Raw genomic sequence first — 27,865 nt, 5'->3', positions numbered from 1 at the left:
CCTACTTTCTTACCCCCCAGGGTGGTCCACTCCCCTTCTGTTTTCCTTCCTGTTCTCTGTCAGACTCAGACTGTTTAGACTTTGCTCTTGGAAGGGACCCGAGGGCTTGGGTAAAAAGACATCCCTTCTCCCTCTCCCCACAAAGTCCCTAGACCCCACGCACCTAGTTTGGAAAGTGGGCAGGTGAAAACTGGAATCGGGGGGCTCTGGGAACAAGTGACCCCCGAGGCTGTGCTTCTCTCCAGCCAGCTCCTGGTGGGGGGCCTCAGCCCTCAGCCCCCACCGCCAGCCTCTAGGAGTCCTGGCACAGACCTGCCTCCACCCTCCCGAGGGTTCGGCTCCAACTGGAGTCCTGCTTGGGTTCAGGTTCCTCCCCGTGGGAAGGCTGGTGCCTGGCACTGGCCGTGCCCATGGCTCTGCTCCGTCCGAGATCCAGGAGCAGGTAGTCCTGTCCCCCCGTCACCCTACCCCACCTCTCCTGCCCTTTGTCCTTCCACGCATCTTTGCTCCCCTCCACCTTCTCTCAGCCCTGGGGGTGGATAACAGGGAAGTGAGCCGGTGCCTGGAGACCCCTGTCCTCCTCTCTGGGTTCATCTGGGGACACAGAGCCCAGGCTGCTTGGTCAGGGTACTGTGGCCTGCTGGTCAGGACACAATTCAGGGAAATCTCTCCCTGAGCTGTGGCTGCCGCGGCCCGGGGGGGGGTCCTGTGTGGAGGGCTACCAGTGGGGCTGCTCTGCTAGGGGAGGAGACCTGGGAAGCAGGCCCGCCCCTCACCGCGTACAGCTGACGTCACATGGCTCCGCTGGCAGCATAAACTGCCTGGCCTTCAACCTTCCCTTCCCATGTCTCCCTTCCCACCCACCCCAGAACCTCCTTCCATCTCACCTCTTCCGGGAAGTCATTGTGGACTCACCTTAGCCTCAAACCTCTGAGTGGCTGTTGGTCAACCCAGTCACACACCGGCCAGTGTTTCTTGCTGCCCCCCGAGGTGGGCAGAGGAGATAGGCTTCAATGTCACAGTGCATGTGGACAGGTGGCAGGGCTGGCTGGAATCCTGTGTGGTCTTGGGCAGGCTGTCTAACTTCTCTGAATCTGTTTCCCCATCTATAAAATAAAGATCAGACTTCCCTGATCACAATTATGAGGGTAGAATTAGGTAGCACAGGCCAAGGATCTTGCTGGAACCAGGTGATCAATGAATATTAGTTTTTTTCTCCTTGTCTCCCTTTTTCCTTTTGGGGAGCTCCTTTGCCCCCTGGGGAGAGGAGGCCCCACCAGCACCATGACTGGAGGCCAGCTCAAGGCCAGGGATGGTCAGATATCTACGTGAGGGTCATTGGTACTTCAGAGGAGAGCCGGCTTTGCCTGGAAAGAGGGTGGGGATGTCGGGCAATGGGCTGCCCCTCCCTGCCCAGGCATGTTCCTAGTGAGATCCTAACCTCCTATCATCCTGCTTTCCTCCCTCCCAAGCCAGCTCCCAGCCTGGTAGGGCAGATGGAAAAGGAAGTCAAGGAGCGGCCACATCTGAATGGGGTTAACCGGGGAGGGCTGTCAGGCTGCGGTGGAGGGGCGCTGCAGGAGCGGACCCGGTAGATGCTGGTGAACGGATCAGGCTCTGACCTCTTGGCCCTGCCGCCTCGGGGAAATGCAAACTGAAAAATTTCCCTGATCCCAGGCAAGAAAAAAAAAAAAAAAAAGATATAGGATTGTTTCTCGAAGTCTTCCCCACTGAGTTTATGAGCCCTGCCAGTAGCTCCTGAGCAAGCTCTACAAAAATGTTGGCAGCAAGCAGAGACCAAGAAAACATTGGTGTTTCTTAACTTAAACCAAAGTTGGAAAAAATGAGCATCAGCAGAGAGGGAGAGGAGCCCCAAACTAGACATTTCTTTATTTGCTGTTGCTATTTTGGGTCCAGCAGGCTGGCCCTGTCTGGGGGAGGGCAGGGGAGAGACTGGGGGCGGAGGGGGAAGGGGGGGTCAGGCATTCCTGCCATCTCCCTGGGGCTGGTGGTTTGAAGGGGAAAAGCCTGCTAACCACCCCAGGGGAGAGGACACTGGAGCGAACCGTCTTGGGGGGGTTTCCGGGGGGTGACACTTGGGGTCAGGGGCTCCTCCAGGCTTCACTGAGGATGAACCAAAGGCAGAGAGGCTGGATGAAGGGTGAGGCTCTTAATGTCTTGACATGACACCCCTTCCTGGTCCTCTTACTTGGCCTGGGCTCTCTTTCCGGGGATCCAGGCCTCCTCTACCAGTTAGAGAGCCCTTACCTCAGCCTCCCTTTCCTCCTCCGAACCCACCAGGCCTTTCTCGTCTCATTCAGCTCCATGTCCCAGAGGAGACACTCCTCCAAGCTCGCACACATGAAGCCTGGGTACTTAATGTGTTACTTCCTCTAAGGGACTGTGTGTTATTCTAAAAGTGAGGCATTCTGCTCTTCACACCATATCTGACCCTTGATTTCAATTGAATGGTGAAGCAGTTGTGGAGAATAAATTTTTTATGTTGGGTTGTTGTGGTTATTCCATTTTGGCAGAGCTTCTGAAAGTTTCAGGATAAAAAGCAGTTGAAGACCAGTGAATAGTGGTTAACATGCTGATAAGCACTTGAAAGGGTAGGGATATCAGATGATACACTAACATCCAGCCAGAAAACCCCCCAAAACAAAAAACTGAAAATGAAGGTAGAGGCTTTAACTACTTCCCCTTTCAGACCTTCCTATCCCTTAGAGAGATGTGTCCTAGAACTGCACCGTCCAATATGGTAGCCATATGTGCTCATTGAAATTTAAATGGATTAAAATTAAATAAAACTAAAATTTAGTTTCTCGGTCATACCAGCTACATTTTAAGTGCTCAGTTGCCACAGGGGCTAGTGCATTGGACTGTGCTGATATAAACCATTTCCATTGTAGCAGATAATTCCATTGGACCATGCTATCCTAGAAGAGAACAGAAATGAGGATGTGGTGGGAGGGGGGAGAATGGGGCTTCCTGGTCTAGACATGGCTCATCTCTGCAGAGAGCATCTAGATGGGGAGGATGCAGTCTTCTCCTTTGATGGGGAGGAATCTTGGCGGGTGGGGAGATTTCTCAATCATACACCCCTCTTCCTTGAAATTCTGATAAGTCCTCCAACAGGGCGCACACCTGATAGGGTGTCAGCCTGGTATTCTCAGGCCTAGAGACTCCCCCAAGTTGAGACATCTTGACCCTGAAGGGGATTGTGGGTTTCTCTCCTTCTCTGGTACCCAGTATCCCATGGAGGGGGTGCCCAGAGCCCGGATGCCAGTGCAGATTCGGGTCAGGCTCTGGTTCGGGCTCTCTGTGGATGAAAAGGAGTTCAACCAGTTTGCTGAGGGCAAGCTCTCCGTCTTTGCTGAAACCGTGAGTGCCTGACCGCTTGCCCACCCTACCCCCGGCCCGCAAGCTACCACAGCCCCACTCACTTCTCTGTCGCTCACTCCCCAGTATGAGAACCAGACCAAGCTGGCCCTGGTTGGGAACTGGGGCACAACGGGCCTCACCTACCCCAAGTTTTCTGACGTCACGGGCAAGATCAAGCTACCCAAGGACAGCTTCCGCCCCTCGGCTGGCTGGGCCTGGGCTGGAGACTGGTTTGTGTGTCCAGAGAAGACGTGAGTTGTGGACAGGGAGGGCTTGGAGACCCTGTCTGCCCCAGCCATTTCTCTGAAAGGGCCTCGGCTCTGTTCATCCGTCTGTCTACTCCCACTGCCCCTGTGCTGGTCAAAGCAACTTCCACTTGACCTCTCGGGGGCTGGGGGCTCACGGGGCAGCATTCTCCTCTGGAAGCGCTCTAGTGATTGGAAAGTCCTCTGTGATTAAACCAAAGCTAGCCTCCATTGGACTTTGCGCCCACTGGTCATGGCCTTTTCCTCCAAGATATCACAGAACACTTTCTCCCTCCTCTGCATGTTAATGCCTGTGGTGTCCGAGGCCCCCTCTCCTTTAGTGCCTCTCCGAACAGCCTCGTCCTTCTCTATCTGCATCACCTTCTCCACCTCTTTCTCCTCTCTCTCTTTTCTAGTTTGATTGATAGTCAACAACGGCAACAACTGGGTTTTGTTTTTGTTTTTTTGTTTTGTTTGTTTTTTTTTACTTTTTTAAAAATTGAAGAGTAACATATATTGTAGTCATGTACTCACATCTTAAGTATATAGCTTGATAACATGTTACATTTCTACAACTATCTATTGAGCGTCAACTACCTACTGGGTTTTCGACATCTTCAGTCGGCTTCCCTTTCTCTTTCTTTATCTCAGTAGTGACTTTTTCTTCTGTCTGCAAGTGTCTCCCTGGGTCTCCCCTTGTCTCACTACCCCTCCTCTCCCATCATCTCTCTTGCTGTTGTTTGGGTGAGGCTGATGCAGGAAGGTTGGCCCACGTCCTGGGGTGCTCTGCTGGGGGTTGTGGATGGGAGGGGGTCTCCTCAGCAGAGGGGTGACCTGCCCCCACCCGCAGCCTGCTTCATGACACCGACGCGGGCCACCTGAGCTTCGTGGAGGAGGTGTTTGAGAACCAGACCCGGCTGCCCGGAGGCCAGTGGATCTACATGAGTGACAACTACACAGATGTGGTAAGAGGGTTTCTGGGGGCAGGTGGACTCTGCCTTCCTGGAGTCCTGGACATTCGGGCCCAGGAGGGGCCTGCGACTGAAAGAAGGATGTCCTCCCCTGCTTCCATGTCCCCAGTGGCCATGCTCTGTTTCCAGAGGGACAGTGTGACGTCTGGCGAGGGTAGGACACTGACCTCGAGTCACACCTGGGGCTTTGAGAACATAGGTTATCAGGTTGCATCTTCTTGTCTTCCCTGATCATGTCTGTGTCTTTTCATGCTTGCCTGGCCTGCGTTATCTTAGAACGGGGAGAAGGTGCTTCCCAAGGATGACATCGAGTGCCCGCTGGGCTGGAAGTGGGAAGATGAAGAGTGGTCCACGGACCTCAATCGGGCCGTTGATGAACAAGGTGGGCAGTATGTGGAGCCCGGTGAGCACTGTGCAGGCTTGCGGGTGTGGTGCAGGGCCTTTGGGCCTGGGGTACTGGCCTTCACTGGGCTACATCATCTGGGGGACTTCCTGGGTGAGTCCTCACTTCAAACTACAAACTGGGAGCCGATGGCTGCTTGAAAGTCTGCAAATGTACCCCAAATGGAGATGCCAGGCAATGAGTGATGGGCCCCCCTCCTCCAGGCTGGGAGTACAGCATCACCATCCCCCCGGACCGGAAGCCGAGACACTGGGTCCCTGCTGAGAAGATGTACTACACACACCGTCGCCGGCGCTGGGTCCGCCTGCGCAGGAGGGACCTCAGCCAGATGGAGGCGCTGAAGAGGGTGAGCCCAGTGGGTTGGGGGTGGGTAGGGGTGAGACCCTGGGAAAGGGAGGCCAACTGGGCACAGGTGCACACCTCTGTGCACAGACATGAGTAGGGGACGTGTGCAAGACACACAGACTCACTTGAGATGCTCAAAAATCACACCTAGCACTCACATGGATACTCAAGGACAGAAAACGCCCAAATGCCCGTGACTCTGCAAGGGGATGCACTTAGATTTCATACACAGACCTGGAAGGGGCATGTGTGTGTCTAGAGTGTGTCTGTGGCTGGGCGTCCTAGGGGCAGAGTCTGAGACAAGGACTTGGCTGCATGTAGTTTATTGAGGCAGTGCTCTCAGGGATGTCAGGAGCAAGGATGTGGTCTCAGGCAAAGTCAGTTTTGGCTTGAGCTGTGGCTTGGGAAGGGGCTCAGCCTGGAGCACCACAGAATCCTCCTTTCCTGGAGGCAAGGGAGATGAGGTTTGTACTATCTTAGCTGGGGATTGCTGTGGGTGGGCTGGGTGCATATCCTCCCCAGGGAGCCTTCTCCCTCCAGCACGGTCAATTCTCTGGAGAAGGGGATGAGGGTTTTTTTTTTTTTTAACCAGAGGGTGTGCACAGGTGAGCACACATACCCTTGGCCGTGCACAGACACCCTCGGGACACAGGCAGGTGCAGAGTGAGCTTGGATGAGCACACAAGTGCGTGCACCTGCTCCCGGGGTCACACAGATGCCAGTGTCGTTCACAGCCTCAGGGCCTGCCTCCCCGGAACCCTCTTGGCCTGCGTTCTTCCTTTCCAAGCACACATTGGAATTTTGGCTCGAGAACTAGGCCTCCCCCAGTCCAGGAATAGCCGTTGGCATGACCCAAGTCCCTTCCTCTCTCTTTGGTCACAGAGAATCTAGAGAGGAAGGTTGCTGGGTCCCAGGAGGGGCGGGGCTTTTGGGCAGCAAGCTGTTTCTGCTGTCATGAACCAGACAGACACCACTCTCCCTGTGAGGGCGCCCAGGGGACAGAGGCATAGCCTTGCCAGGCTGTGTACCTCGCCCGCTCCCTCACCAGCAGCATCGTTCCTGGAGAGGGACGCAGCCGGCCTCCGGGACTGGCACTGTCAGAGCTTGTGGCCTGGGCCTGACCTGAGGATCATCTCTGGTCACAAGATGGATGGGAAGGGGCTTCTGGGGCTCCCCCCAGGCCGGGAAAGGGCCCCCTCAGGGGAAGTGCGGGGGTCTGTCCTTGCTGATGTAGGCCTAGCCTCGTGGAGAAACAGCCTGGGGCTGGGAAATGGGCTCTTCATTTTGCCTCTGAATTGCAGACCCATTTCCATTTTTATAAGTTGGGATGTGAAGAAGAAAAAGGAAATGACAAGAAAACCTTGGATTCATGAAATCCACCCAGAATCCAAATAAACAAACAAACCAGAAGCCCAGTGTTTTCATCACTACTCAGTCTACCTTCCTTTCTGGGCTCCTTGGATCTCCCCACAGCCCAGAAAGCCTATTCTCCTCCTGATTTCCTGACCCAGGTTTCTTGTCACTGCAGAAGCTGCTAAGAGCCCCCTCCTCCAGGCGGCCCTCCCAGGTTTTCCCACCTGGAGGGTGACGGTGTCAGGGGACTCGTGAAGGGCAGGGAGGGCACAGCTGGAGCCCAACCCAGGACTCCCCGCCAAGCTGCCAAGCGGCCTCTGAGTCTGCCCTGTTCTCCATGCAGCACAGGCAGGCGGAGGCAGAGGGCGAGGGCTGGGAGTACGCCTCGCTCTTTGGCTGGAAGTTTCACCTGGAGTACCGCAAGACAGATGCGTTTCGCCGCCGCCGCTGGCGCCGCCGCATGGAGCCACTGGAGAAGACGGGGCCTGCAGCTGTGTTTGCCCTCGAGGGGGCCCTGGTACGTGGTGGTGCCCATCTTGGGCTGGTGGGGTGCAGCGTGGTTTCCCAGGGCAGTTCAGGGCTGACGCAGGGGAGGTGCAGGGGACCCTGGGACAGGATTTTGGCTTCAGTCTTCAGGGGTTGCATGTGGGGAAACTGGATACCAGTCTGGGTGTCCTCCTAAAATAAAATACTTCGTTTCTTGGCACTGGAAAACCCACTGCTTCTTTGGTAATTGAGATGGGAGCAGGGGGGAGGGCCCTAGCCCTCGCGTGGTCTGACCTGTGACTGGTCCCTGGGGCCAAGGGACCTGGCTCTTCTTGAAGAGGCTGGCCGGCCTGGGGGTGGGCCTGGGAAGCTTTGGCCTGGCCCAAGGGAGTAACCAGAGAGGTCTAGCGAACCTGAATGTCCTTGATTGGACTTGCGTCCTCCTGGGACAGAGCCTATCTCGTGTGCATCCTCTGGAATTTTGGGGAGAGATGTGCATCAGAGACCGAACCCCAGGCTGGCTGTCCTGCCTCCAAGAGTGCTTCCTGGAGCCAGTGGAATGGTGGCCAGCTCAAGGTTATCCAGGGTCAGGATGGTGTGTTCCACAAAAGAAATGTGCAGTCTTTCCTGGACAGTCTGAGAGGGGACATTCAGGGCCAGGGGATAGCCTGTCCCCCACTCTGTTGGTCTGGGGACTCCTAGCATTGGGAGTGAGATGACCAGGAGGAGATACCTCCTCTGATCCAGGTGGGACTGCCTGTCTCCTGTTGGGGGGGTGGGGGGGGGCTCTGGGCTGTGACCCAGGGGAGCAGGTCCCACCAGCTTCACGCTGATAGAATCTGAGTGTGTCCATGTGAGCCAGCTGAGTGTGTGTGTGTGTGTGCACGCATGGGAGCATATGAGCATTTCGTCTTGGTGAGGAGCAGTGGGTCTTAGCCCTCGGCCAGGGAGTGCAGTGGGGTGGGCCCCTGACCCAATGGGATGGCTACAGAGAAGGGAGTTGAGGCCTGCAGTGGCCCCAAGGGGGAGGGCCTGGAGTTTCCATCACTCTCAGGCCCTGTTGGTGGGCCAGGTCCAGGGGTACTAGCATGGGAGAGGAAACCCTCTGGAGGCCAGATGATTTCAGAGGCCGTGGAGGGAGCCCCTCCGAGGCCTGGGGGCCAGGTGGTGGGGAGGCTGGAAAGAGACTGCAGAGCTTTGGGCTCTCTGGGCCCCTGAGCTAGTGCTCAGGCCGGGGAGGAGGGGTTGGAACTGCCACCCAGGCTGGAGCTGCTGGAGCTGGGGAGTCTCTTTGTCCTGTCTGAAGGGGCCTGGCTTGGGCACAGGGCAGCGCCTGGGCGAGATTGTGCAGCTCCAGCTGAGGGGTGGGGAGAAAAGACCTCAGCAGACCTCAGAGGCAGGGCCAGGTCTTAGGGTACTTGCCCTCTAAGGAGCCAGGACTTGTTTTCATCAGACAGAAACACAACCAAAGTGGGCTGAAGAGAGAAAAAGAGCTTAAGGGCTCAGATTGCTGGGAATCTGGTTCACCAAGAGGTGAATCAGGCATTAGGCTGGCAGGAACTAGGGACTCACACAGTGTCCCTGGGACTCTGTGTTTCTGACTTGCTCCTCTGTCTTGGCCCCGATCTCACACTGGCTCATTCCATGTGGTGGCGAAGATGGTGCCCGTGACAGAGGCTGACACCATCTTTACAGCCGGCACAGCCCAGCCGGCATCCTCTGTTTCCTCACAGCTGGAGACCCCAGAGGGGAGAGTGCATTTTCTCAGTAATGCCAGTACCATCTTGTGCACGATTGACCGGCTCTGCTTGGCCCTGTGCCCACGCTGGCTGCTGAGCCTGAAGGCAAGGAACGGAACGTTCTGGTTGACCGTGTTGGGTCACGCCCGTTTTTTGTGGTTGACAGCCCCCTAGGTTGGCGAGAAGAGCATCTGAAAAGGAAAAAGCCCCAAAGGGTGCTGGGGCGCAGAGCTACAGATGACGACCCCAGGGCTCTTGAATGAGCAGTAGGGAGCAAGCGTGGGTTGTTGAGCAGAGGAGGAGTGCTCTGGTCAGAGCTGGGTTTTAGGGCTGTGAGTCAAAAAGCTGTGGAGGGTGGTTGGGGAGGGAGAGCCTCCCATCAGGAGACCATCAGGAGGCTTGGTCAGACATCTGGGAGGAGGTGACCACCTGGGGTGGGAGCTGAGGGACCGGAGTGGAGGGAGGTGGAGTAGCAGCGCTTGGGGAGGGAAGGCTCAAACGGGCGTCAGAGGCTCCGCTGGGTGGACAGTTAAGCTGCTCCCATCGCCAGGCCGCGGGGCGGGGTGGGCCTGGGGCTGCGATGAGTTCACGGTTGGCCCTGGCGAGTGTGACACACACGGCGACGTGCTGTGTGAGGAAGATGGACCCGCGGCTGCCTGCCAGGCGGCCCGGGGCAGGGAGGCCGGGGGCGTGGGGGCCGCGTGTCAGCGGCGAGGCGAGGGGGCTGGGAGGAGAGAGGGCGCAAGGCCAGGGGTGCCCGGAGCACGTGGATGGAAGCATGGACGGCTCAGGGGCTGGCGAGGATCTAGGGGAAGAAGACAAGCAAGGCTGAGGGGCCCACTGCCAAGCTTTCATGGCTCGGTGACTGGGACAATGAAGGCGGGCACTTCCCAGAACAGAGAAGCCGATCGGTTTATTCTTTACGTGGGAGAAAATGTCATGAGCGAGCGTTGATATCAAATGTCAAGTCAAGTGGGAAGGTGATTGATGAGTTGCCTGTGATATATGGGAGAAACCAATACAGTGAAGCCCAGAGTCCTGGGCGGGGGTGGGGGCTTTGTTGACATAGGGAGCGGCTGCATTCGTGAACCTGGAGTTAGACACAGCCTTCAGGTGTGACCAGCATTTGGACAGGGCCACAGGCCCATTGGCCCACTCTACTAGAGCAAATGAGCTCCCATTAGCACGCGTGCTCTCTCTCTCTCTCTCTCTCACACACACACACACTCCCCTTTCATGGTCACCTTTACATGCTTCCTGCCAGGACCAAAGATGGCCTGGGTTCCCATCCCTAATTCTGCTGTCCTTCATCCCGGGATGTACTGGTGCTCCAGCAAGGCACTGGGGCGAGAGTCCACCCTGCATCATCGGGGTGGACGGTTGGGTTTCTAGGTGCCAGGACCACTCTATTGTTCTGGGTACTGGCCTTTGCTGGTCAGTACCTGGTCACTGATACCCGCTGATTCACTTGGCTGGCGGGAGTGTGGTGGGGTGGGTGAGGCTTCTGCATGGCACAGGTTTGATTTGAATTCTGCTTCCTCTGCTTCATCTGTGGATAGGTCACTTGTCCCTTTAGTAACTCTGTTACCTTACTTATGAAAGTCACCACATCCATGGGTCCTTTTAAGGGTTGAGGACATAACCCATGTAAAGAGGTGCTTCTCAGTTTTAATGAACATCAGACCCATCTGGGGATCTTGTTAAAATGCATGCTTTTGATTTGATGTCTGGATGGGGCCCAAGAGTCCCCATTTCTAACAGCCTCCGATGCTGTTAGATGCTGATGCTGCTGGTCCAAGGATGTCAGGTGCATGGTATGTCATGAAGATGAAGGAGGCGGTCATATCGGCCCCCTACTTGGATGCCTCTCCGAGGGAGGGGGGGTGTCTATTTCTGGCTGAAGTTCTGTGACCAGGGCCCTAGAGAGGGAGGCAGGGAAGGGTGACGTTCTCCCTGCTCCTTGGGGGCAGAAAGTCATCTTCTAATGATCCTCCATCTGATGGTGGAGGCATGGCTCATGGAAAACCCCTGTCTGATTAGGAAGATGGATATTCACATATGAATGCAAATAAACCCAACAGAATCTGCACCTTTGAAGTGTGGGAGGGCAGAATAAGAGTCACTCCAGAGTGACAGTGCCTAATGAGGGAGGCTTCTTGGAGGAGGACCTGGGGAGGCAAAGCTTGGAGGAGTCCAGGACTGTGGGTGGTGACCAGGTGGCTTTCCTGGTAATCTGACATTTGTGGACGTCTGGGCCCAAGGGCCAGGCCTGTGGCGCCCCCTCGCCTCCTCCGGCCCATCCCCTGGCCCACGCGTCCACCGGCAAGCTGGGCCTCCCTTGCCAGCTCCCCTCCTGAAGACGCCTCGCTGGAAAGCAGGCCCTGTCTGCTCATTAGCACGGGCAGCCTTTCCCTGAAACCTTCTGCTGGGGCCAAGCCTGGCTCCCTCTGCGGAGCGGGAGGCCCTGGCTCTGTCTGGTAATCGTCTGCTGTCTCCATCCCGAGCATTATTTTATTTTCATATTATTCTTTTTCCAGCTAATATCCTGGCATTCCCAAAGACACCAGGTTTCATAATCTTCCTGGCGTTCCCAGGGAGCTGGGAAGCGGAGCACAAAGCTGCTATTATAGCGTGTTCCATCCAGCCTCCCTCTCCTTGCCCCACACCCCTTGCGGCCGCCGCCACCGCCACCGCCGGCTCCCACCCAGTCACCCCCTCCTGACGCCACCGGCCTCTCTGAGAACCCTGGTGACGGCTGCCGGGGGTGAGCTCACAGAATCCGTCCTGTGGCCCTTGCCCTGGGCCTGCCCTCCATGCGCAAGGATTTTTCCAGAGCCCTGTCTTTGCGCTTGGCCTGGAGTGTCTGGAAAGGTTTTCTGAGATGCCTGAGCTTGGGCAGGGAGAGGCGGAGATGGAGACTCGGCCACATATGCTCCTAGCCTTGGAGATTTTTAGAGCTGGAAGGAGCTTTCATGTTTGAAAGCACTCTGAACCTGGCTTTGGTGCTGCTTGAAACTGGATGCAGAGTTGAGGGTGTGCATGTGTGATCTGTGTGTGCCTGTGTGTCTGATGTGTAAGCACGTGTGTGATGTGTATGGGTGTACATGGCAGTGACATGCATGTGTGTGCACTGTGCACATGTGTGTCTGTGGTGAGTAAATTCTGGTGTAAGGTCCATAGTTTTCTCCAATTTTCAAAAAAATCTAGGATCCCAAAAAGGAGAAAAATTACTAAAATCTACTTTACCTCGTGCCGAAGACCAGGCTGAAAGCTGTACGTGCATTGTCTCATTTCATCCTCACAGTGACCCCAGAGGCTGGATTATATGATTATACCCATTTTACAGACTGAGGTTCTGGAACAGCACTAATATGATAGCCACTAGCCAGGCATGGCTATTTGAATTTACATTTAAAGTGATTAAGAAAAGTCAGCTCCCCAGTCACACTGGCCACATTTCAAGAGCTCAACAGCCACACCTGGCTAGTGGCTACCATGTTGGACAGTGCAGGACAGTTGGACAGTGCTGCTCTAGAACAACTCTGAGCCCCTAATGTAACCCCAGAAGAAACCGAGGCCTGAGAAGGAATTTGCCCAGCGACATGGTTCTAGAACCAAGGCCAGAACAGCAGGCTCTTCTGCTCTCTCTCCCCAGGTTCACCTGCGCACTATTATTAGTGCATAAAGTCCTTCCCATAGAGGACCCTTGAGTGGGGTCCCAGGGAGCATCCTGGGCTGCTGGCTGGAGCCCTTGGCTGGATGCTTCTCCCTCCTCGTCTTGTAGCCGGCAGCTCGGCCTCCCTGGAGCAGCTGGGCAGCTAGAGAGGAGCTGGCACCAGCCCCTCCCCCCCCCCCTCGCCAGGAAGCCTCCAATTGGTTGGCAGTGGCCTGAGTCCTGACCTGAAGTGCCGAGGACCCACAGAGACAGGCATCCCCAGCTCCAGTCAGGAGGCAGGGAAGGGCAGCTGGGAGTCAAAAATGCTAGGAAGGGGGTCAGAGAGAAACTGGTGCCAGAGAAGAGTAATTTGAACTGGCTGAGAAGGAGGTCAGATGTGGGTGGGAAGGGGAGGGGCCATCTCTGGACCTGGATGAAATCCTGCTGTGTGTAGGGCTCCTAGGCATGCTTCCTAGAGTGGGTACTTTGAGCAAGGGCAGCACCTGGGAGGTGAAGAGGGTTTGCCTTATTAAGTAACCAAGGCCCCTGGCTGGGTCTGTGGGCCATTGAAAGGCGGCTTTATGTCTCCTCAGTGTTCTAATCGTGCACCTGTTCTGTACCTAGCATTGTGCTACGGGGCGGGTTGAGGGCTGCCGGCTCCCCTCTCTGAGCCTCCTGCTCCCTTACACAGAAGGACCATTTGAATAAATCCTCTAAATATGTAGACTCTGGGTCAAAGTTGCTCAAGATTTGGATGCTGAAGCCTGCGTGTGTCCACTGAAACTTGTGTGCCCGTGTACCTGAGACAAAATGCCAGCACGCAGGCAAGCATGGACTGTGTGTGTTACAGTGATGTGGGTGGGAGAGGTGCCCCCTGTGTGTGTCATCATACATGTACGAGGGTCTGCGTCCACAGTTGCTAGGGTTACCTTATGATCTACTGTCTGGTCTGGACGCTATTAAAAATCATGACGGAAAGCAGGCATAAGCTAGGACCATTCCAGGCAAACCAGGACATACAGTTGTCCTGATGACGGAGGCCCTCCGGCATGGCCTAAAACTCGCTTGAGCGTTCTCTGCAGACTTCAGAGACCTGGAAAACCTAGCGGGAGACACAGGCACACGCAAACACAGACATTTGTGCCAGCCCACACGTGGCATTGTGGATTCTCCAGGTTTCCTAATTCCACTCCCAAACTCCCCAGGGGCTGGCCGGTAGCTTTGCAAGGAGTTTCACAGCTGCTTTCAAGCCCTGGCTCCAGCTGTAAATTAAATGGGGTTGCACACTCGCCTGCTATTCCACTTAAGGTTGCAATCAGCCCTGATTAGGAAGGCAGGGCGGTGTGTTCCCGAGTTTCCTCTTTTACAGGGTTCTCCTCCTCTGGCCTGGCCTGCGGGCCTGTGTGGGGTTTCCCTGGAAGCTGAGGCCGGGGCAGCCAGGGCAGTGACATGGGTGTGGGCTCCCCAGGGCCCTGGCTTGGCGCTCAGGCCCGTCCTGCCCCAGATCCCTGCTCAGGTGCTGAGTTCTGATGGGCAAGCAGGAGCTGAGAAGAGCCCTGAGGGGGTCCTGGGAGATCCCGGGCTCTACCAGCGAATTTCCCATGCAACCCAAGGGGAAACATGAATCTCTGGGCCCCAGTTTCCTCACTTATCAGATGGAGGTGATAACTCAGCAAAAATAACCACCTCCCCTTACAGCGCAGGGGTGGGCAAATGATGGCCTACTGGCCAAGCCTGGCCCTCTGCCTGTTTGTGTAAACAGGGCTGTATTAGCACAGCCGTGTTCATCCCTGTGTGCACGGTCTGTGGCTGCTCTCTGCTGCTACAGCAGCTGAGTAGTTGCAACAGAGCCTGTATGGCTGGCAAAGGTGAAAGTATTTACTCTTGGGCCCTTTATGGACAAAGTTTGCCAACTGTTCTAGAGCGTATGCTGTGTGTTAGGCAGTGCCCTCTGCCGTGTTCGTGTATGATCTCATTTAGGCCTCCCAAGAATCCTAAGAGGTAGGTTTTATTAGTGCTCCCATTTTACAGAGAAGCAAACTGAGGCACAAAGAAAACAAGTAATAATTATTTTAGTGGTGTTTCCTCCCTTGAATATTGTGAAAAATCTTATGGATAATGGTGGGGTTGCACAGGGTTTATCGCACTCCTCTCTACACTGTCATCTGTGATTTGGGTGTCCCAGCAGAGCTGATGGTGAGGAAAAGATCCTGGCAGGTCACTCGAGGCCTGCCTGTGCTGGTCGATGTTTAACAACCGGCTCTCCAAAAAAAATGCAGAGAACAAATCGAGCTCTATTTGTAGCGTTTGCTGATATGGTGTAAATACCCCTGCCATGGCTAATTTCAAGCTATGGATGTGAGATCACAGAATGTGGGGATGGGAGGAGATGGGCAGTAGCCCACTGTTATATAGTGTTTATATAGTATTTCCACCTCCCAGATACTCCAGATGTAAATCACCTTGGGAGCAGGATAATAGTAAAAGGTAGTAGAATCATTTGGAAGTAATGAGTTTCAGTATTTATCACCTTTGTTTTAAAAATGGTTTCTGAAGTTACAGATTTATACAATTTAATTTTTACAAATGGTTGTGTTTAACAAATGGCTTGCAAATGGCTGGAGGTTTAATGATCTCTCATGAGCTATGTGAGCCGCTCCAGCAGCCGCTGCTCTCGGGAGCCCTCTGATCCTGTTTACATAAAGAAAGAGTTGGGCGCTCCCCATAGCAGCGCCCTTCCTGTCAGCTCTGTCACCTGTGCTCCTTGGAACCATCAGACATAGGAATTGAGTCTGTCCTGTAAGGTGAGGATGGCGGCTGACCCCTGAAACCCATAGGCTTGACTCTGATGGGGCAGGGTGTGCCCTGGTGGCCCCTGGAGCTACCTCCGAGGCTCCATTGATTCCTGACTGCCATGAGCGTGGCTTCTGTGGTTCTGTCCCCCTCTTAGCCCTGGGGAACCCTGCTGCTCGGCCTGTGTGTTTTTGCTACATCCACCTCTGCTCCGGCCTCTTCTCTCTCTCTCCTCCCTGCCTCTGCTTTATAGATGCTGAACCAGATCTCTAGGCCCTGTGTGGGGTTAGCCAGAGGGAGGAGGCATGTGTGCGACAGCCCGTGTGCAGAAAGAATCTCAGAAACGCCAGTGGTCTGGTGCTTGGTCTTGTATCCACTTTAGGTGGGTTGAGGAGTCCGCTTCGTAGGCTCCTTGTTTTCCCAGAATCTGCCCACCTCCTCCCAGTGTGGTGGCTGGGGTCCCGGGATGTCAGCCCTTAGCAGAGAAGGTGGGCTTGGCCACTGGCTCTGGGAACCCCTGGGGGAGCCATGGCATCTGGGAAGATGGGTTCGAGAGTTCCTCACCCTCCTGAACTCGGGCACCTCCAAGGAGCCGTGGCTGCCAGCAGGGCAGCAGCGAGCTGGAGGCCACCCAGTCCCCTGGGCAAGCAGCAGGATCCCTCCCACAGCTAGCCCCAAGACCAAGTGCGTGGCCACAGACCGCGTGGCTGCCAGCCCCAGCCTGGGAGTCACATCGGCATGAGCTATGGAGGCTGGAATGTGACTGTGGGAAATCCAATGCCCTGAGCCTGGCCTGGGGCTGGGGAAGAGTATGAGTGTGGAGTGGGGGTGAAGGGTGGGTGGGTGGAAACCAGACCGTTAGCCGCCCCTGCAGCCTGGCTCTGCTCAGGACTCCAAGTGAGAGAAGAAGGAAGCCAGCCCTCCATCTCCCGGCCTCGCCCTGCCCCAACCTCGCCTTTCTAGCCAAGCCTTCCCCAAACTCTGGGGGGTAGGCCTCTAATGTGCCACGGCTCCACTGGTTCCAGCCCCCTTCTTCTTTCCCCTTGTCCAGGAAACCTTCCTGAATAGGACCTTCCAAGGGCCCACCCTGTTCCATTCCACCCCACCAATGGCCCCATCCTGGGGTGTAAGTGAGTCCACATCACTTGCTCTTTCCCTGGTGGCATCTGCCCCTGAGCCCTTTGAGGGAGGGAGGATGCTGTCTGATGCACACTTTCTTGTCCCTTTCCCTGGGACCTTAGGCCTGAGTGCTGTGCACGTGCCTTATGGCAGGGATGCTGATGATTCACTTCATGTGATAAATCTTCACTGGATGCCTACTGAGTGCCAGACGCTGGGTCAGGTGCAGGGGATAAAGGAATGTGCATGCCTTCCCTAAACACATGGAAAGATGGATGCAGGAGAGATGCTAGGAGAGCCTGGGTAGGGGCTGCTGATGAAGGCAGGACAGTCAAGGAAGTGTCCAGGCCTCAGTGATGACCGAGCTGAGGGAAGAGCTCAAGTTAGCTTGTCTGGAGGGCATTCCACGTGGCAAGAACATCTGGTACAAAAGTCCTGTGGCAGAGGGAAGGTGATGAATTCCAAACTTTAAGCCAGAGGGCAGGGATTAAGTGGGGGAAGGTATTGTTTAGCATGAAACTGGCAAGATGAAAGAGTTAAACTGGCACCACTAAATGCTGATTATGTGCCAGGTACCTATCAAGGGCTGTGGGTACATTTCATTTCCACCTGTGGTTCTCAGCTGGTGACACTCTCTATCCCCCACTCCATCCTCCAAGGGACATTTGACAATGGAGGTATTTTTGGTGGTCACAACAGAGGGATGGGTGCAGCTATGGACATCTAATGGGTAGATGCCAGGGATTCTGCTAAACATCCAGCAATGCCCAGGACAGCCCCCGCCCCAACAAAGAGTTATGTAGCCTCAAATGTCAGTAGTGCCAAGGCTGAAAACTCCTGCAATCTCCTCACAGCCCATCAAGGTGAGTGTTACTGCAGTGGCCACTTTACAGAGAAGAACCTGAGTTTCAGGAACTGGGCTTCTCTGTGGCACCCCCAGCTGCCCTCCTCCGACCCCCACTGGGAGCTCCAGGCACCTACCCCCGACCCTGCTTCTTGGTGCCTGACCTGGAGCCCGATGCCCGGGGACTGGCGGCCTGATGTTCTCTATGTCGGAGTGCCAGGCTCTGTAAAATGAATGTGTCTCCCTGACCGTCTACTCTATGCACGTGTAGGGCAGTGTCAGGGAGCTGCAGGTCATGTGATGGTTAAGTGGCTTGGCCTTTGTGTGCCATGATTTGCCCATCTGGAGAACAAAGGCAGTAACAGTCCCTGTGGTAAGGTGGTAAGGTGTCGGCAGGATTTCGCTATGAGGATGGACGCCAAGGGCAGCAAACACGGGTCATCTCTGCTGCACCTCCACTGACCCTCTCTTCTCCCCTCTGCCAACATTATCACTTTCTCCGGGGATCCTTCCCTCAAGTCAGGCTCGGTCCAGACACTTCCTTTAGCCCCAAACAGTTCCTTCCAGAAAACGGGTGATCATGTGACAGGAGAGGCACCTCCAGAGACTGGGGCTCAACTTGTGATCAGTAAATATTTGCCGAGGGCTTCTGTGTGCCAGGCACTGTAGCGGGTCCTGGGCCACAGCAGTGCCCTCAGGGAGCCTGCGTTCTATGGGCCAGGGAGACAGTGAACAAAAACATTAATATAGCACATGTGTGGGCTGACACATGCTGTGAGGAAGAGGAAGGCTGTAAGAGAGTAGAGAGGGCTGTAACGTGGGGCTGGGTGTGGGGGGTAGGGTATGTGACAGTGTGGATGTGAACTTGATTTCTGACATTGGGTCAGGGATGGCCTCTCTGGGGAGGTGACATTTTATGTCTCCACAAGCAGCAATACGTATTTTCGAACTCAAATGTGGGAAAGGCCTGGCACAAAGTAGGTGTTCAATAAACACGTGTGGAATGTCAGAGGGACGGGCTGACGGGAGGGAGATGCTTCCCGGAAACTCCCAAATCAGCTTTTCACGAGACTTCATTGTTTGCTTTGAGAGACATTTCCCGAAGGCGAGCCATGCATGTCCACATGTGGAAGCCAGAAATATGCTTCCAAGTGGAAAAGGCGTGGCACTGGGTGGTCTGTGTTAACACACAGGCGGATCCCCTGACCTGGGCGATGGGCTGGCCTTCGTCACCAGCTCTCCCAGAAAGGTGTGTGCTGATTCAGTCATTCCATCATCATTTGTTCTCCACTTGTTCGCTGGGCACCCGCGGTGTGTGAGGGGTTCTGCTGGATGCTGGGCACATGGTGGGAACCTCACGGAGCTCTCCATGGGAGGGGCAGACAGTAAACAGGTATTTACAATGGAAGGCGGTATATGTAGTAGCGGGGAGATTTGGGGCTCTGTGGGAGCACACGGGAGGGGTGCCTAACTCATCCTTGCAGGGTGACCTTGAAGGTGAGACTGGACGTCTGGGGAAAAAGCCAGGGGAAGAGTAGGGTAGGGAGAACTATGTACAAGAGGCCCGGGGGCGAGAAAGGGAACCCTGGGGCTTCAGCTGGTCTGAGCGTGGAGGCAGCAGGCTGTGGGTGTTTGGAAGTGAGTATCCTGCCTGCTGGAGATTCGACTCAGAGGCTGCAGCAGGGCTGGGAGGAGGGCCGGCCTCCGCTCTGCTCCCGAGGTCTGAAGGGGATGTGTGAAGAGCCCAGGTCCCCCTGGGAGGGTCAGTGGGCCAGAGCATGTAAAGACGCTGGCCTGCTGTGTGGGTGGCGTTCTGCCCAGTGTGGGAAGCTGGCTGCCTGCAGGGCTGGTGCTCCTCTGGCGGGGACGGAACTTAGTGGGGACTCTAGGTGAGTGTGCCGTCCTGGTTCTCCCAGCTTCTTCCCAGCAACCCCCGTGTGTGTCTTTGAGCAGGGAGGGAAGGGCAGGCGGAGGCAGGGCCACACGTGGGTGGCAGGTGGGGTGGGGGTGGGCAGAGGCCCTAGGACCAGGGCGGGCGGCTGTGGGCCCCTCCTCTGGAGGCAGGACGGGTGGAGGAGCCTCAGCAGCCCCCAGGGCCCGTTCTCGGAGGGAGCGCTGGTGCTCCCTCTGAAGGGTATCGTTCTCGGCGCCAGGGCCTGCTGTGGGCCAGGACTGAGCTGGGCCTGAGGTACCTGGCCCCGGCCTTTGTGGAAATCCCAGGGAGGGGGACACCTTCTTTCATCACAGGCTGGCAGCCCTGCCTTTGGACAGAGACCCAGAAACTGCTGCCAAAGCCCCAGACAGAGGCCATTTGGTGGGGCTGGGGCTGATGGGAGGTGGTGGCTGGGGGCGCCTTCTGGAGGAGCTGTGCGGTGAGTGGGGATGTGCCCTGGCGGTCCCCGCAGGCACCCTGGCGGGGAGAGGGGAATTGTGGGGCCCGTGGGAGCCAGAGGTGGCTGCCCTCCCTGCATTTACCTCAGCGCCTTACTTGTGGGCGGGGGGGGACATGTGTGGCCGGGGTGAGGTGGAGGGGCTACAGAGTCTGGGGCCCTGCAACTGCACTCCCCTCCCTGCCCCGAGGCTCACTGAGCTGCCTGTGCTAAGCCTTGTGGCACCTGGGGGCCGGCCAAACCCTGGTTCCAGCATCCTGACCTGCTTTCCTTGGCGTCCCTGCACCTCACACCTGGGGTGGCCTGCTGGGCCCCTGGCTCTGCCCCTATGTGAGGCCTTGTAGGCCCTGCGACCAGAGCTATTAGCTGCTGGACTAGGTGTGGGTGGCAGCAGGGCCAGTGCTGCGAGGCCAGGCCCAACGCCTCTCTTGGTGGGAGCCCAGGATGCCTGGGTCCCATATCTGCCGGGAGGGAGGACCGCAGATGTGGTGGCATTTGGGTTCTCACCTGTCTGTAGTATGACACCCCTCCCTGTTGTCCTGCTCGCGTGTGTGTGTGTGAGTGTGAGTGTGTGTGTGTGTGTGTGTGTGTTTATGGAGAGATTGCTTGACTGACTGATTTTAATTTCTGCCCGGGACTGTGGCTTTGTACTGAAATGTCCACTTTTCCAGCTCCTGGAATAATTTTGAACAAATATGGGATATATGAGTACCACCCCGAGCACAATTAGTAACTTCATGGTTCATAACCTCCCCCCCACCCTGTGCCTTATTTCTCTCATAAGATCATTAATGGCAAATATTTATTGAATGTTTATTATGTGCCAGGTGGTGTGCTAACACAACATGTAATTTACCTTAACAATCCAAGCAACTCTCTGAGATAGATACTGTAGAATTATCCCAAATTTATGAGAGACTTGTGCAGAGAGGTTAAGCAACCTGCCCAAAGTCACACATCTAGTAAATGACAGGGCCAGAACTGGAGCTCAAGGATTCTGATTCTAAAGCTTATGTTGAAATTGTGGCCAAACGGAAGGGGGCTCACTGTGTTCCTGTCAGAAAGGGGGGTGTCCTGTGCTGGGAGCCAGAGCCCACCCAGTTATAGCAGGACCTTGGTGGGTCCCCTGGGAGAGCAGATGAACATGTCTTTCCCGCATGTGTGCTTTACGGACCCTTCTGTGGGATGGAGTGGAGGATGACTGTGCCTACCTTTAGGGTGCATTTCCTTGTTGACCCAGGGTGACCAGGGCAGGCCTTCCCTGGGTGTCCTAAGATGAGCTAAGTTGGGGAGCACCAGCACTCTTGGCAGGGAACAGTATGAGCTTGCATTGGGAGCAGGTGAGTGTCTGGGCCAGCTTAGTGGAGCGTGGCCCACCTGATTGGGTTTGGGGGAAGTAAGCCCTGGTGTTGGATGGGGAAGGTAGGGCAGGTCCCTGGGGGTCTGACCAGGACCCTTCAGGTGGCGAGAGCCAAGGAGCTGACTGTGGGTAATGCGGCTGGTTCTGGCCTGGGTGTGGGCGGATCAGACGTTGCAGGGCAGGCATCCAGGGAGGCTTCTTGGACTGGGGCTAGGCCCTGAGGGCGGTCATGGTTTGGAGAGGAGGGGCACATAGGTGGCCGTGCATCTTGCACTTGGAGGTGTGCGGGGCTGGGGGGGTGGATGATGTGGCTGAAGGGCCGGGGGAGAGGTCAAGATTCCTGGGAAATGGCTGCCGCCAGGTGGAGGGCAGGGTGGCCCAGCAGAAGGGCCTTGAGACGTGGCTACTCTGGGTGCGCCCGGGTGGGGTGAAAAGGACACGGGAGGGGAGGCCGGGGTTTTCTTTCAAGAGTGAGCGTGCTTGTGTGTTGGGAGGAGGGACTGGGCAAGGGACTGGGGCAGGTGGGGAGAGGGTCGAGGGTGTGCAGAGGGAGCGGACAGCATAGGGAGGCTGTCCAGCTCTCCCCAGCCCCTATGCTGGGCTCCTGCCGCGCGAGGCTGGTGGAGCTGATGGTGTAGAAAGCCAGGTCTGGGAGGATGGGCTACCGTGTGACGGGCACATTTCCTATTTTTGTGGGGACCTTGATCCCTGCTGGGGCTCATCCCTGATGAAGGGCTGCGGTGTGGCAGAGGTGACAGTATAGGGAAGCAGTGCCCCGGGGAGGTGGGCATCTGGTCCAGGGAGGGTGGTTTATTGCCCAGTGGTTAGGGCCCAGCGCTAACAAGGGCAAGGTTTACACACAGCTCTGAGCCCGAGTGTAGACGCACCCTGCCTCCGCTCCTGTCCCTGTCCTCAGGCGGAGGCCTCCTCTGACCATCAGCACAGTGCGAGCTGGTGAGAGACGGTGGAGGTTTCAGTGCGGCTTCTCCCCGGGGCTGGGGACCCGGCTCAGTGCCTGTGTGTCTCTGGCACCAGCACCGTGTCCAGACGTGTCAGGGGTGGACGGAGATGCTGTATGAGGCCCTCCAGGCTCGGGCTCCCCTTAACTCATCACCCTGGGCACATCCCCACTGGATGCCTGCTCAGAGAGCCCCTTCGAGGCCTTCCTTCTATCAAACTCTGACCTCTTAGGCTGGAACAGCTCAGAATCCCATTCTGACGTGTCTGGTCTCCACTAGAGAGAGAGAATTGCCCTGTGGACTTGACACTGGGGTCTGGGGATGCGCTCCCCCAGAGTGAAATTAGAGCTTTAGGCAGGCGAGGAGCCTTGTCTAAAGGACCCCGGGGACCTGACCCTCCGAACCAGTCTCTCTGCCACCCCCAGGCCCTGGGGTCAGACTCTGCGGTGACCAGCTCTCTGTCTCCAGGGCGGCCTGGTGGACGACAGGAGTGAAGATTCCATGTCCGTCTCCACCTTGAGCTTTGGCGTGAACAGACCCACGATTTCCTGCATCTTTGACTGTAAGTAACGTTTGGAGGTCTCTACAGGGGTGACAAGGATGAGTGTGTAACCGTACGTTCCTGTTTGTGTGGCTTGCATGGTCAGGTGTGTATGTAGGGGCTGTGGAGAGCTGCGTCTGTGTGCTTTGTCGGTGGGTCGGTGTCTCTCGGGGGGTGGGGGGGTCTGAGTTGTAAACCTGAAACCCAGCACTCGAGGTGCTGTGCATTCTGGCTGCCCCCATCATCTATTTGGCCCCTCTTCTCCTTTCCTCTCCTCTGCCACCTTCCCAACTCTCACCAGGCCCAAGGACACGTCACTTGGGGGTCCACCTTTGGGCTGCGGTCTGCTCTCCTGATCCTGCGTGCGGCTAACTCCAGCAGAGTGTACTGCACGTGTCATTTCTACTGTGCAGCCCTTCTGTCTGCTCCCCCTCCTAGGGACACACTGCATCCTCCCCTCTAGCCCCAGATCTTGGTCACCCCCAGCCCCTCACTTGGCATCTGTTTTTCCCTCGGTGCAGACGGGAACCGCTACCATCTACGCTGCTACGTGTACCAGGCCCGGGATCTGGCTGCGATGGACAAGGACTCCTTTTCCGGTAGGTGGGAGGAGGCAGGAGAGCCAGGGACCAGGGACTGAGAGCTGGGAACAGAGGCATCAGGCCTTCAGACCCCAGGGAACGTGGCCTGGGCTTCTCCCGTGGCTGGGTGAGGGGGCACTGTGTTCGCTGGGTTTGTGGGAGTGGGGGCTGCTATCAGGTCACTGTGGCCCCCTGGCTGCCAGGCGGCCTGCTGGGCCCCTCTGCAGGTTTTGGTTTTCCTGCCCGTCTCCTCCTCCTGAAAGCCCCTCTGGCCGTGGCCCCTGGGACACCCTTCTCCCTAGGTCTCCTGCAGCTTCCTGCTGCCCCAGCTGCTCCTACTCAACTGCCCCGCGGCCCTCTAAGCCTGATGTTCCCGAGAGTTCTGTGTGTGTTCTCTTCTCTGGGCACTGGGGTCCCCCCACCAACCCAGTAGCCACTCATGTTGGCGAAGCTTCCGAGGAGCCCTTTTTAGGTGTCTCCCCCAGAAGATGCAGAGGCACCTCAGGTCATCTTGTCCAAGCTGAACTCCTTGGGCCCACCTCCCCCAGAACCAGGCCCCCCTTTACATCCCAATTTGGTCCTGGTGTCTCATCAGCACACTTCAACTACCATCAGGTTGGAAACGATCAGGTGCCCAGTTCTGTTGATTCTGTCTCCTGAATCTCTTGGAGATTTTTCCCTCCTATTCAGCATCATGGCTGCCATCTCGCACTGGCCTCGCCCCTTTTATCTAAACACTCTGGTCATCTCCTGGCCTTCCTGTGACCTTCCACACACCCCTGAATGCATCTGGTCCTGTCACTCCCCTGATGTCAAACGTGGACACTAACAGATCAATCCCCAACTCTTTAGCCTGGTGGACAACTCCTTTGTGATCTGACCCTTGTGGATCTCACTAGTTTCACCTTTCCCTGGTTCTCCTTTATCCACTAGCTCTGGCTACACCAACTTTAGTCAATGTTTGACTAGTTCTTCCACATTTCCGGCCTCTGTACTCAGTGCCTAGAATGCATTCCCTCCCTATTTTTAATCCAGTGAACTCCTACTCATGCTTCAAGACCCAGCCCAGATGCCCTCTGACTCTTCCCCAAGCCAAGCTGGTTGTTCCTTCCTCAGCACTTGGTCAGGACCTCACCAGTACCTCTCTCAGAGCCCTTACCCACTGCACAGCTCAGTTGCCATCTGTCTCTGTCGTATTCTTCCCGTCATGACTATAAGCTCCTCCAGGAAGGGACCTTGACTTACCCTTGAACCTGCAGCACTTGATATCTAAAGAACTAACACTTCCTAAGTACTCACTATGAGTCCAGGCGCTTTGCTGACGTTTTTCCATGTAACCCTACAACTCTCCTATGAAGTAGGCATTTAACTTCCCCATTTTACAGATGAAGAAACTGAGACTCAGATTAACTAGATTGCTTGAGTTAAAATAGCTAAGTGACTTACCCCCCTCTAAGTGCTTGCTACTTAGTTGAGTAGAACTGAGTTCTTCTCCGAGAGTGACCTCCTGTTCACAGAATGGTTCTCAGCTGTCAGTCATCCACCCATCCTCCTTTCCAGACCCTGCTCCTTCCCGACCTGGGGGACTCTGGTTCCTCTCCTGCAGCTGTGCTCCCTTGTATTCCTCTCCTCTCAGCGACCTTTTCTCCAGTCCCATGCAGCCAGGCGCAGGGTGAAGGGAGCCACCAGCACTCTGGGATTGGCAGGTGGGGGGTGGGGGTGGGGGTGTTGGGGTGGGGAGATCTCTGCAGCTGCAGCTTCCTGGGAACCTTGGCCGGGATGTCTTCTGAAAATCAGCACCTACCCCGAGGAGCAGGGAAGTGGCCTAATTCACAATCTTGCTTCCTCTTCCTTCGGAGGAAGGTGTGAGAGGTTGGGGGTGCAGGCGGCAGGTTTGGGTGTGGGGGGGTGGTGAGGTAGGGTGCAGGCTAGTGGTGGGTCAGGCTAGTGGTGAACCCTGCAGGGAGCTCCTTCCCGAGGACCCGCACCTCTGGGGACTGCAGGCAGGGTCAGCCTGGTACTGGGCGCAGAAGACGTCACACTTTCCATCCTGGCTCCACCCCCTCCCCCAAATAAACATCCCTTGAGCTTTGAGGGCACTGCCCAGGGCTTCCTCAGAGGCCACTGGCTTCTGAATGAAAGGCCTGATTGAGCAGCTGCTGGAAAGGAAAACAGCAGCCAACACGGGTGAACCTATAAAACCCAGAGTGTTTATTTTCACTCCCAAACCCTAAACCAAAGCAGTTTCTCCCCTGGAACTGACCCTGGGGTGGCTGGCGGCTGGAGGCTGTGCATGGCCACTGGCTGGCATTTCTCAGAGGAAACTCCTGTGTGAATCGGGAATGTCTGGGGCCAGGGGAGGGTCCGGCACAGAGTCTGTCGCTGGTATCATCTTGCAGCCTGCCTGCTGGTGTCTGCAGCCGAGAGGGCTCTCCTTGGAAAGTGCTCTGACCTTGGTGCTCTGGGCTTTTCCCCCAGTGGGAGGCTCCCATGGCCCTGTGCTGTGCCCTCTGCTCGTCCGTTGTGTGCTGGGCTTTGGGGCTGCCCCAAGGCTGGTGCTGTGTCTATTTCCTTCTCCTTGGCTGAATGTGTGGGGGACACAGAGGAATTGCCCAGGAAACACTTGTTGAATAACATTGAACTCGGCTGGGGAGGGAGGCTTGTGGAGATACCGCCGTTCAGGCTGCCTGAGGATTTTGCCTCGGGTGGGGTTTGAGTGGAGGGCCGGCATCAATTCTCTGGACCACTGGAAGGGCGTGTGTGGCCTGTGCTTGTGCGGTTATGAGTGTGTGTGGCCAGTGTAGCGATTAGGCATAAAAAATATGAAATGATGCTTAATTCCAATGACTTTTCTTACATTGGGATAGGGTTGCCACTGCTGGGTGAGCATCTGGAGTACAAACTGCATGTACTTTGAATAGAAAGGACTTCAGAGGACTTAGAAATCACATGTCCTCAGCAGTGTACCTAAGGGACAGCACTGCGGCTCTAAACAGCGGTCAGAGCAGAGTTGCCCTTCCTTATAGACGGATATTTCTTAAAGAGGATTGCGGAGGACGCTGTCTCCTTGGCCCAGTTATGCTCCAGGGATTCTGCTTTGCCTCCTCTCCCAGGCAGGAACCCCCGGTGTGGTTTGAGGAGAGCCAAGAGCTCTGCTTCCAGAGCTGCCACCAACACGGAGGACCCTTGGGCAGCTCACATTCCAGGGCACGGCCCTTCGCTTGAGGCGCCCAGAAACTCCTCCTTAAGAGTCTCATGGGTCCGTGGGCTCAGGGGCCTGACTTGGTTAATGAAGAAAAGGAGAGAAGGCTAGTGGATCAGATGCCAAGTTATTAATTTATGGGGGTGGGGTGTCTGCCAAGAAAGCAGAAGGTCCTGTGCCCTTTTGCCTGCCTCATGGTTCCTGGGAGGTCAAAGCTGTGTGCTAGTTGGGTGGTCCTGAGGGGTGTCGCTGCCAGGCCAGGCCACAGTGAGGTCTGGTGAACCATGGTTGCCTGACGGCTGACGTCACCTCTGTGGGGACCAGGGCTTTTGTTTCCCCCAGATCTAGACTCTGTCTTGGGTGGGGCTGGGGAGTCCTTGCTTATGGGCTTCCCCTGGCTGCACTCCCGTCACAGCCCACTCCCTCTCCTGAAGCACAGCTTTCTGTGACGTTTGGCTCTGGCTGGGGGAATTCTCCCGATGAGCTTAAGAAGCTGTTTTCCAAGGGGCACTGGAGGCTCGTGAAATGCTCCACTTAAAAAAGGTTCCTGAGCGAGAGAGACTGGGAAACACTGCGCACTTAGCGATTTACAACGCACGGTGGCATGGAAGGCTCTGGGGTGACTGCAGGAGGGGAGTCTGTTGAACTCTTTAAGCGTTCCTTCATTCCTTCGTTCCCCAAGAACTCACCTTGTGAAGAATGGTTTTGGGAAACACTGATCGGCATGATTCAGTCCAACTCACTCGGTGTGAATCCAGGACCCTTTGTGATCTGCTCGCCTGCCGCCTCCTTCCTGCTGTATCCCTGCGGCCCGGGGTGTTCCCTTCCTCCCCTCAGGCAGACTTGCTGTCCCCCGAGTGCTTTTGGTACCTTTGCCTGTGCTGTGCTGGGTGCCTGGACGCCCCCTTCTCTTTGGTCTGCCTTGGTTACCTCCTTATTCTTGACACTTAGGGTAGGAGACCACCTTTGGGGGTACTGACTCGATGCCGCCAGAGTCCGTGGCATACTCCCACCCCTAGCACCTCAAACACTCTGCTATGAAGCTGCACATCACTTTGTGTTATAACTGATGTTTAGTTACTGTTTCCAAGCAGCAGTCGCGATCTTAGGAGCCGGAACCGTGTCTCACACACCTTCATATGCAGAGCACTGTGCTGACCCACCACGTGGTTAGTCATTCGCTGTGTGTTGAATGAATGAGGTATTGCAGGTATTGCTGGCGTGAACATCGTTGTTCATATAGCTTTTTGGTTCATCTGGATGATTCCCAGGAATATGGGAAACAGGGTGTAAACAGTTTTGTGCTTTTCAGGGCATACTGCCCGATTGCTTTCCTAAAGGGTTGCTGAATTGCTTCCAGCAAGAAAGGAGAGTACCTATGTCACCACATATTTGCCCACACTGGGTTTTATAAATCTAAACCATTTTTCTTAATTTTATAGGAAAAATACTGCTGTATTTTTGTTTTTGTTTGCGTTACCTGGATTGCTAGCAA

The 27,865-nt window shown here is 55.8% G+C and overlaps 1 protein-coding gene across 16 annotated transcripts in view; it reads left to right on the top strand.

Annotated features, from left to right (window-relative positions):
• The window catches only part of DYSF (dysferlin), a 232,291-nt gene that overhangs the window by 121,104 nt on the left and 83,322 nt on the right, over positions 1-27,865 (top strand). For all 16 annotated transcript variants that reach the window (XM_057741366.1, XM_057741361.1, XM_057741364.1 and 13 more), the window contains 8 exons: positions 3,253-3,384; positions 3,469-3,635; positions 4,480-4,594; positions 4,877-4,982; positions 5,207-5,349; positions 7,045-7,218; positions 22,515-22,608; positions 23,109-23,186. In XM_057741366.1, coding sequence (XP_057597349.1) covers positions 3,253-3,384; positions 3,469-3,635; positions 4,480-4,594; positions 4,877-4,982; positions 5,207-5,349; positions 7,045-7,218; positions 22,515-22,608; positions 23,109-23,186 — 1,009 coding nt within the window. The remainder of the gene's footprint in view (positions 1-3,252; positions 3,385-3,468; positions 3,636-4,479; positions 4,595-4,876; positions 4,983-5,206; positions 5,350-7,044; positions 7,219-22,514; positions 22,609-23,108; positions 23,187-27,865) is intronic.

Source organism: Hippopotamus amphibius, chromosome 7, assembly GCF_030028045.1.
Source record: "Hippopotamus amphibius kiboko isolate mHipAmp2 chromosome 7, mHipAmp2.hap2, whole genome shotgun sequence".
NCBI classification, from domain to species: Eukaryota; Metazoa; Chordata; class Mammalia; order Artiodactyla; family Hippopotamidae; genus Hippopotamus; species Hippopotamus amphibius.
This window is presented reverse-complemented; position numbering and strand designations above follow the sequence as displayed.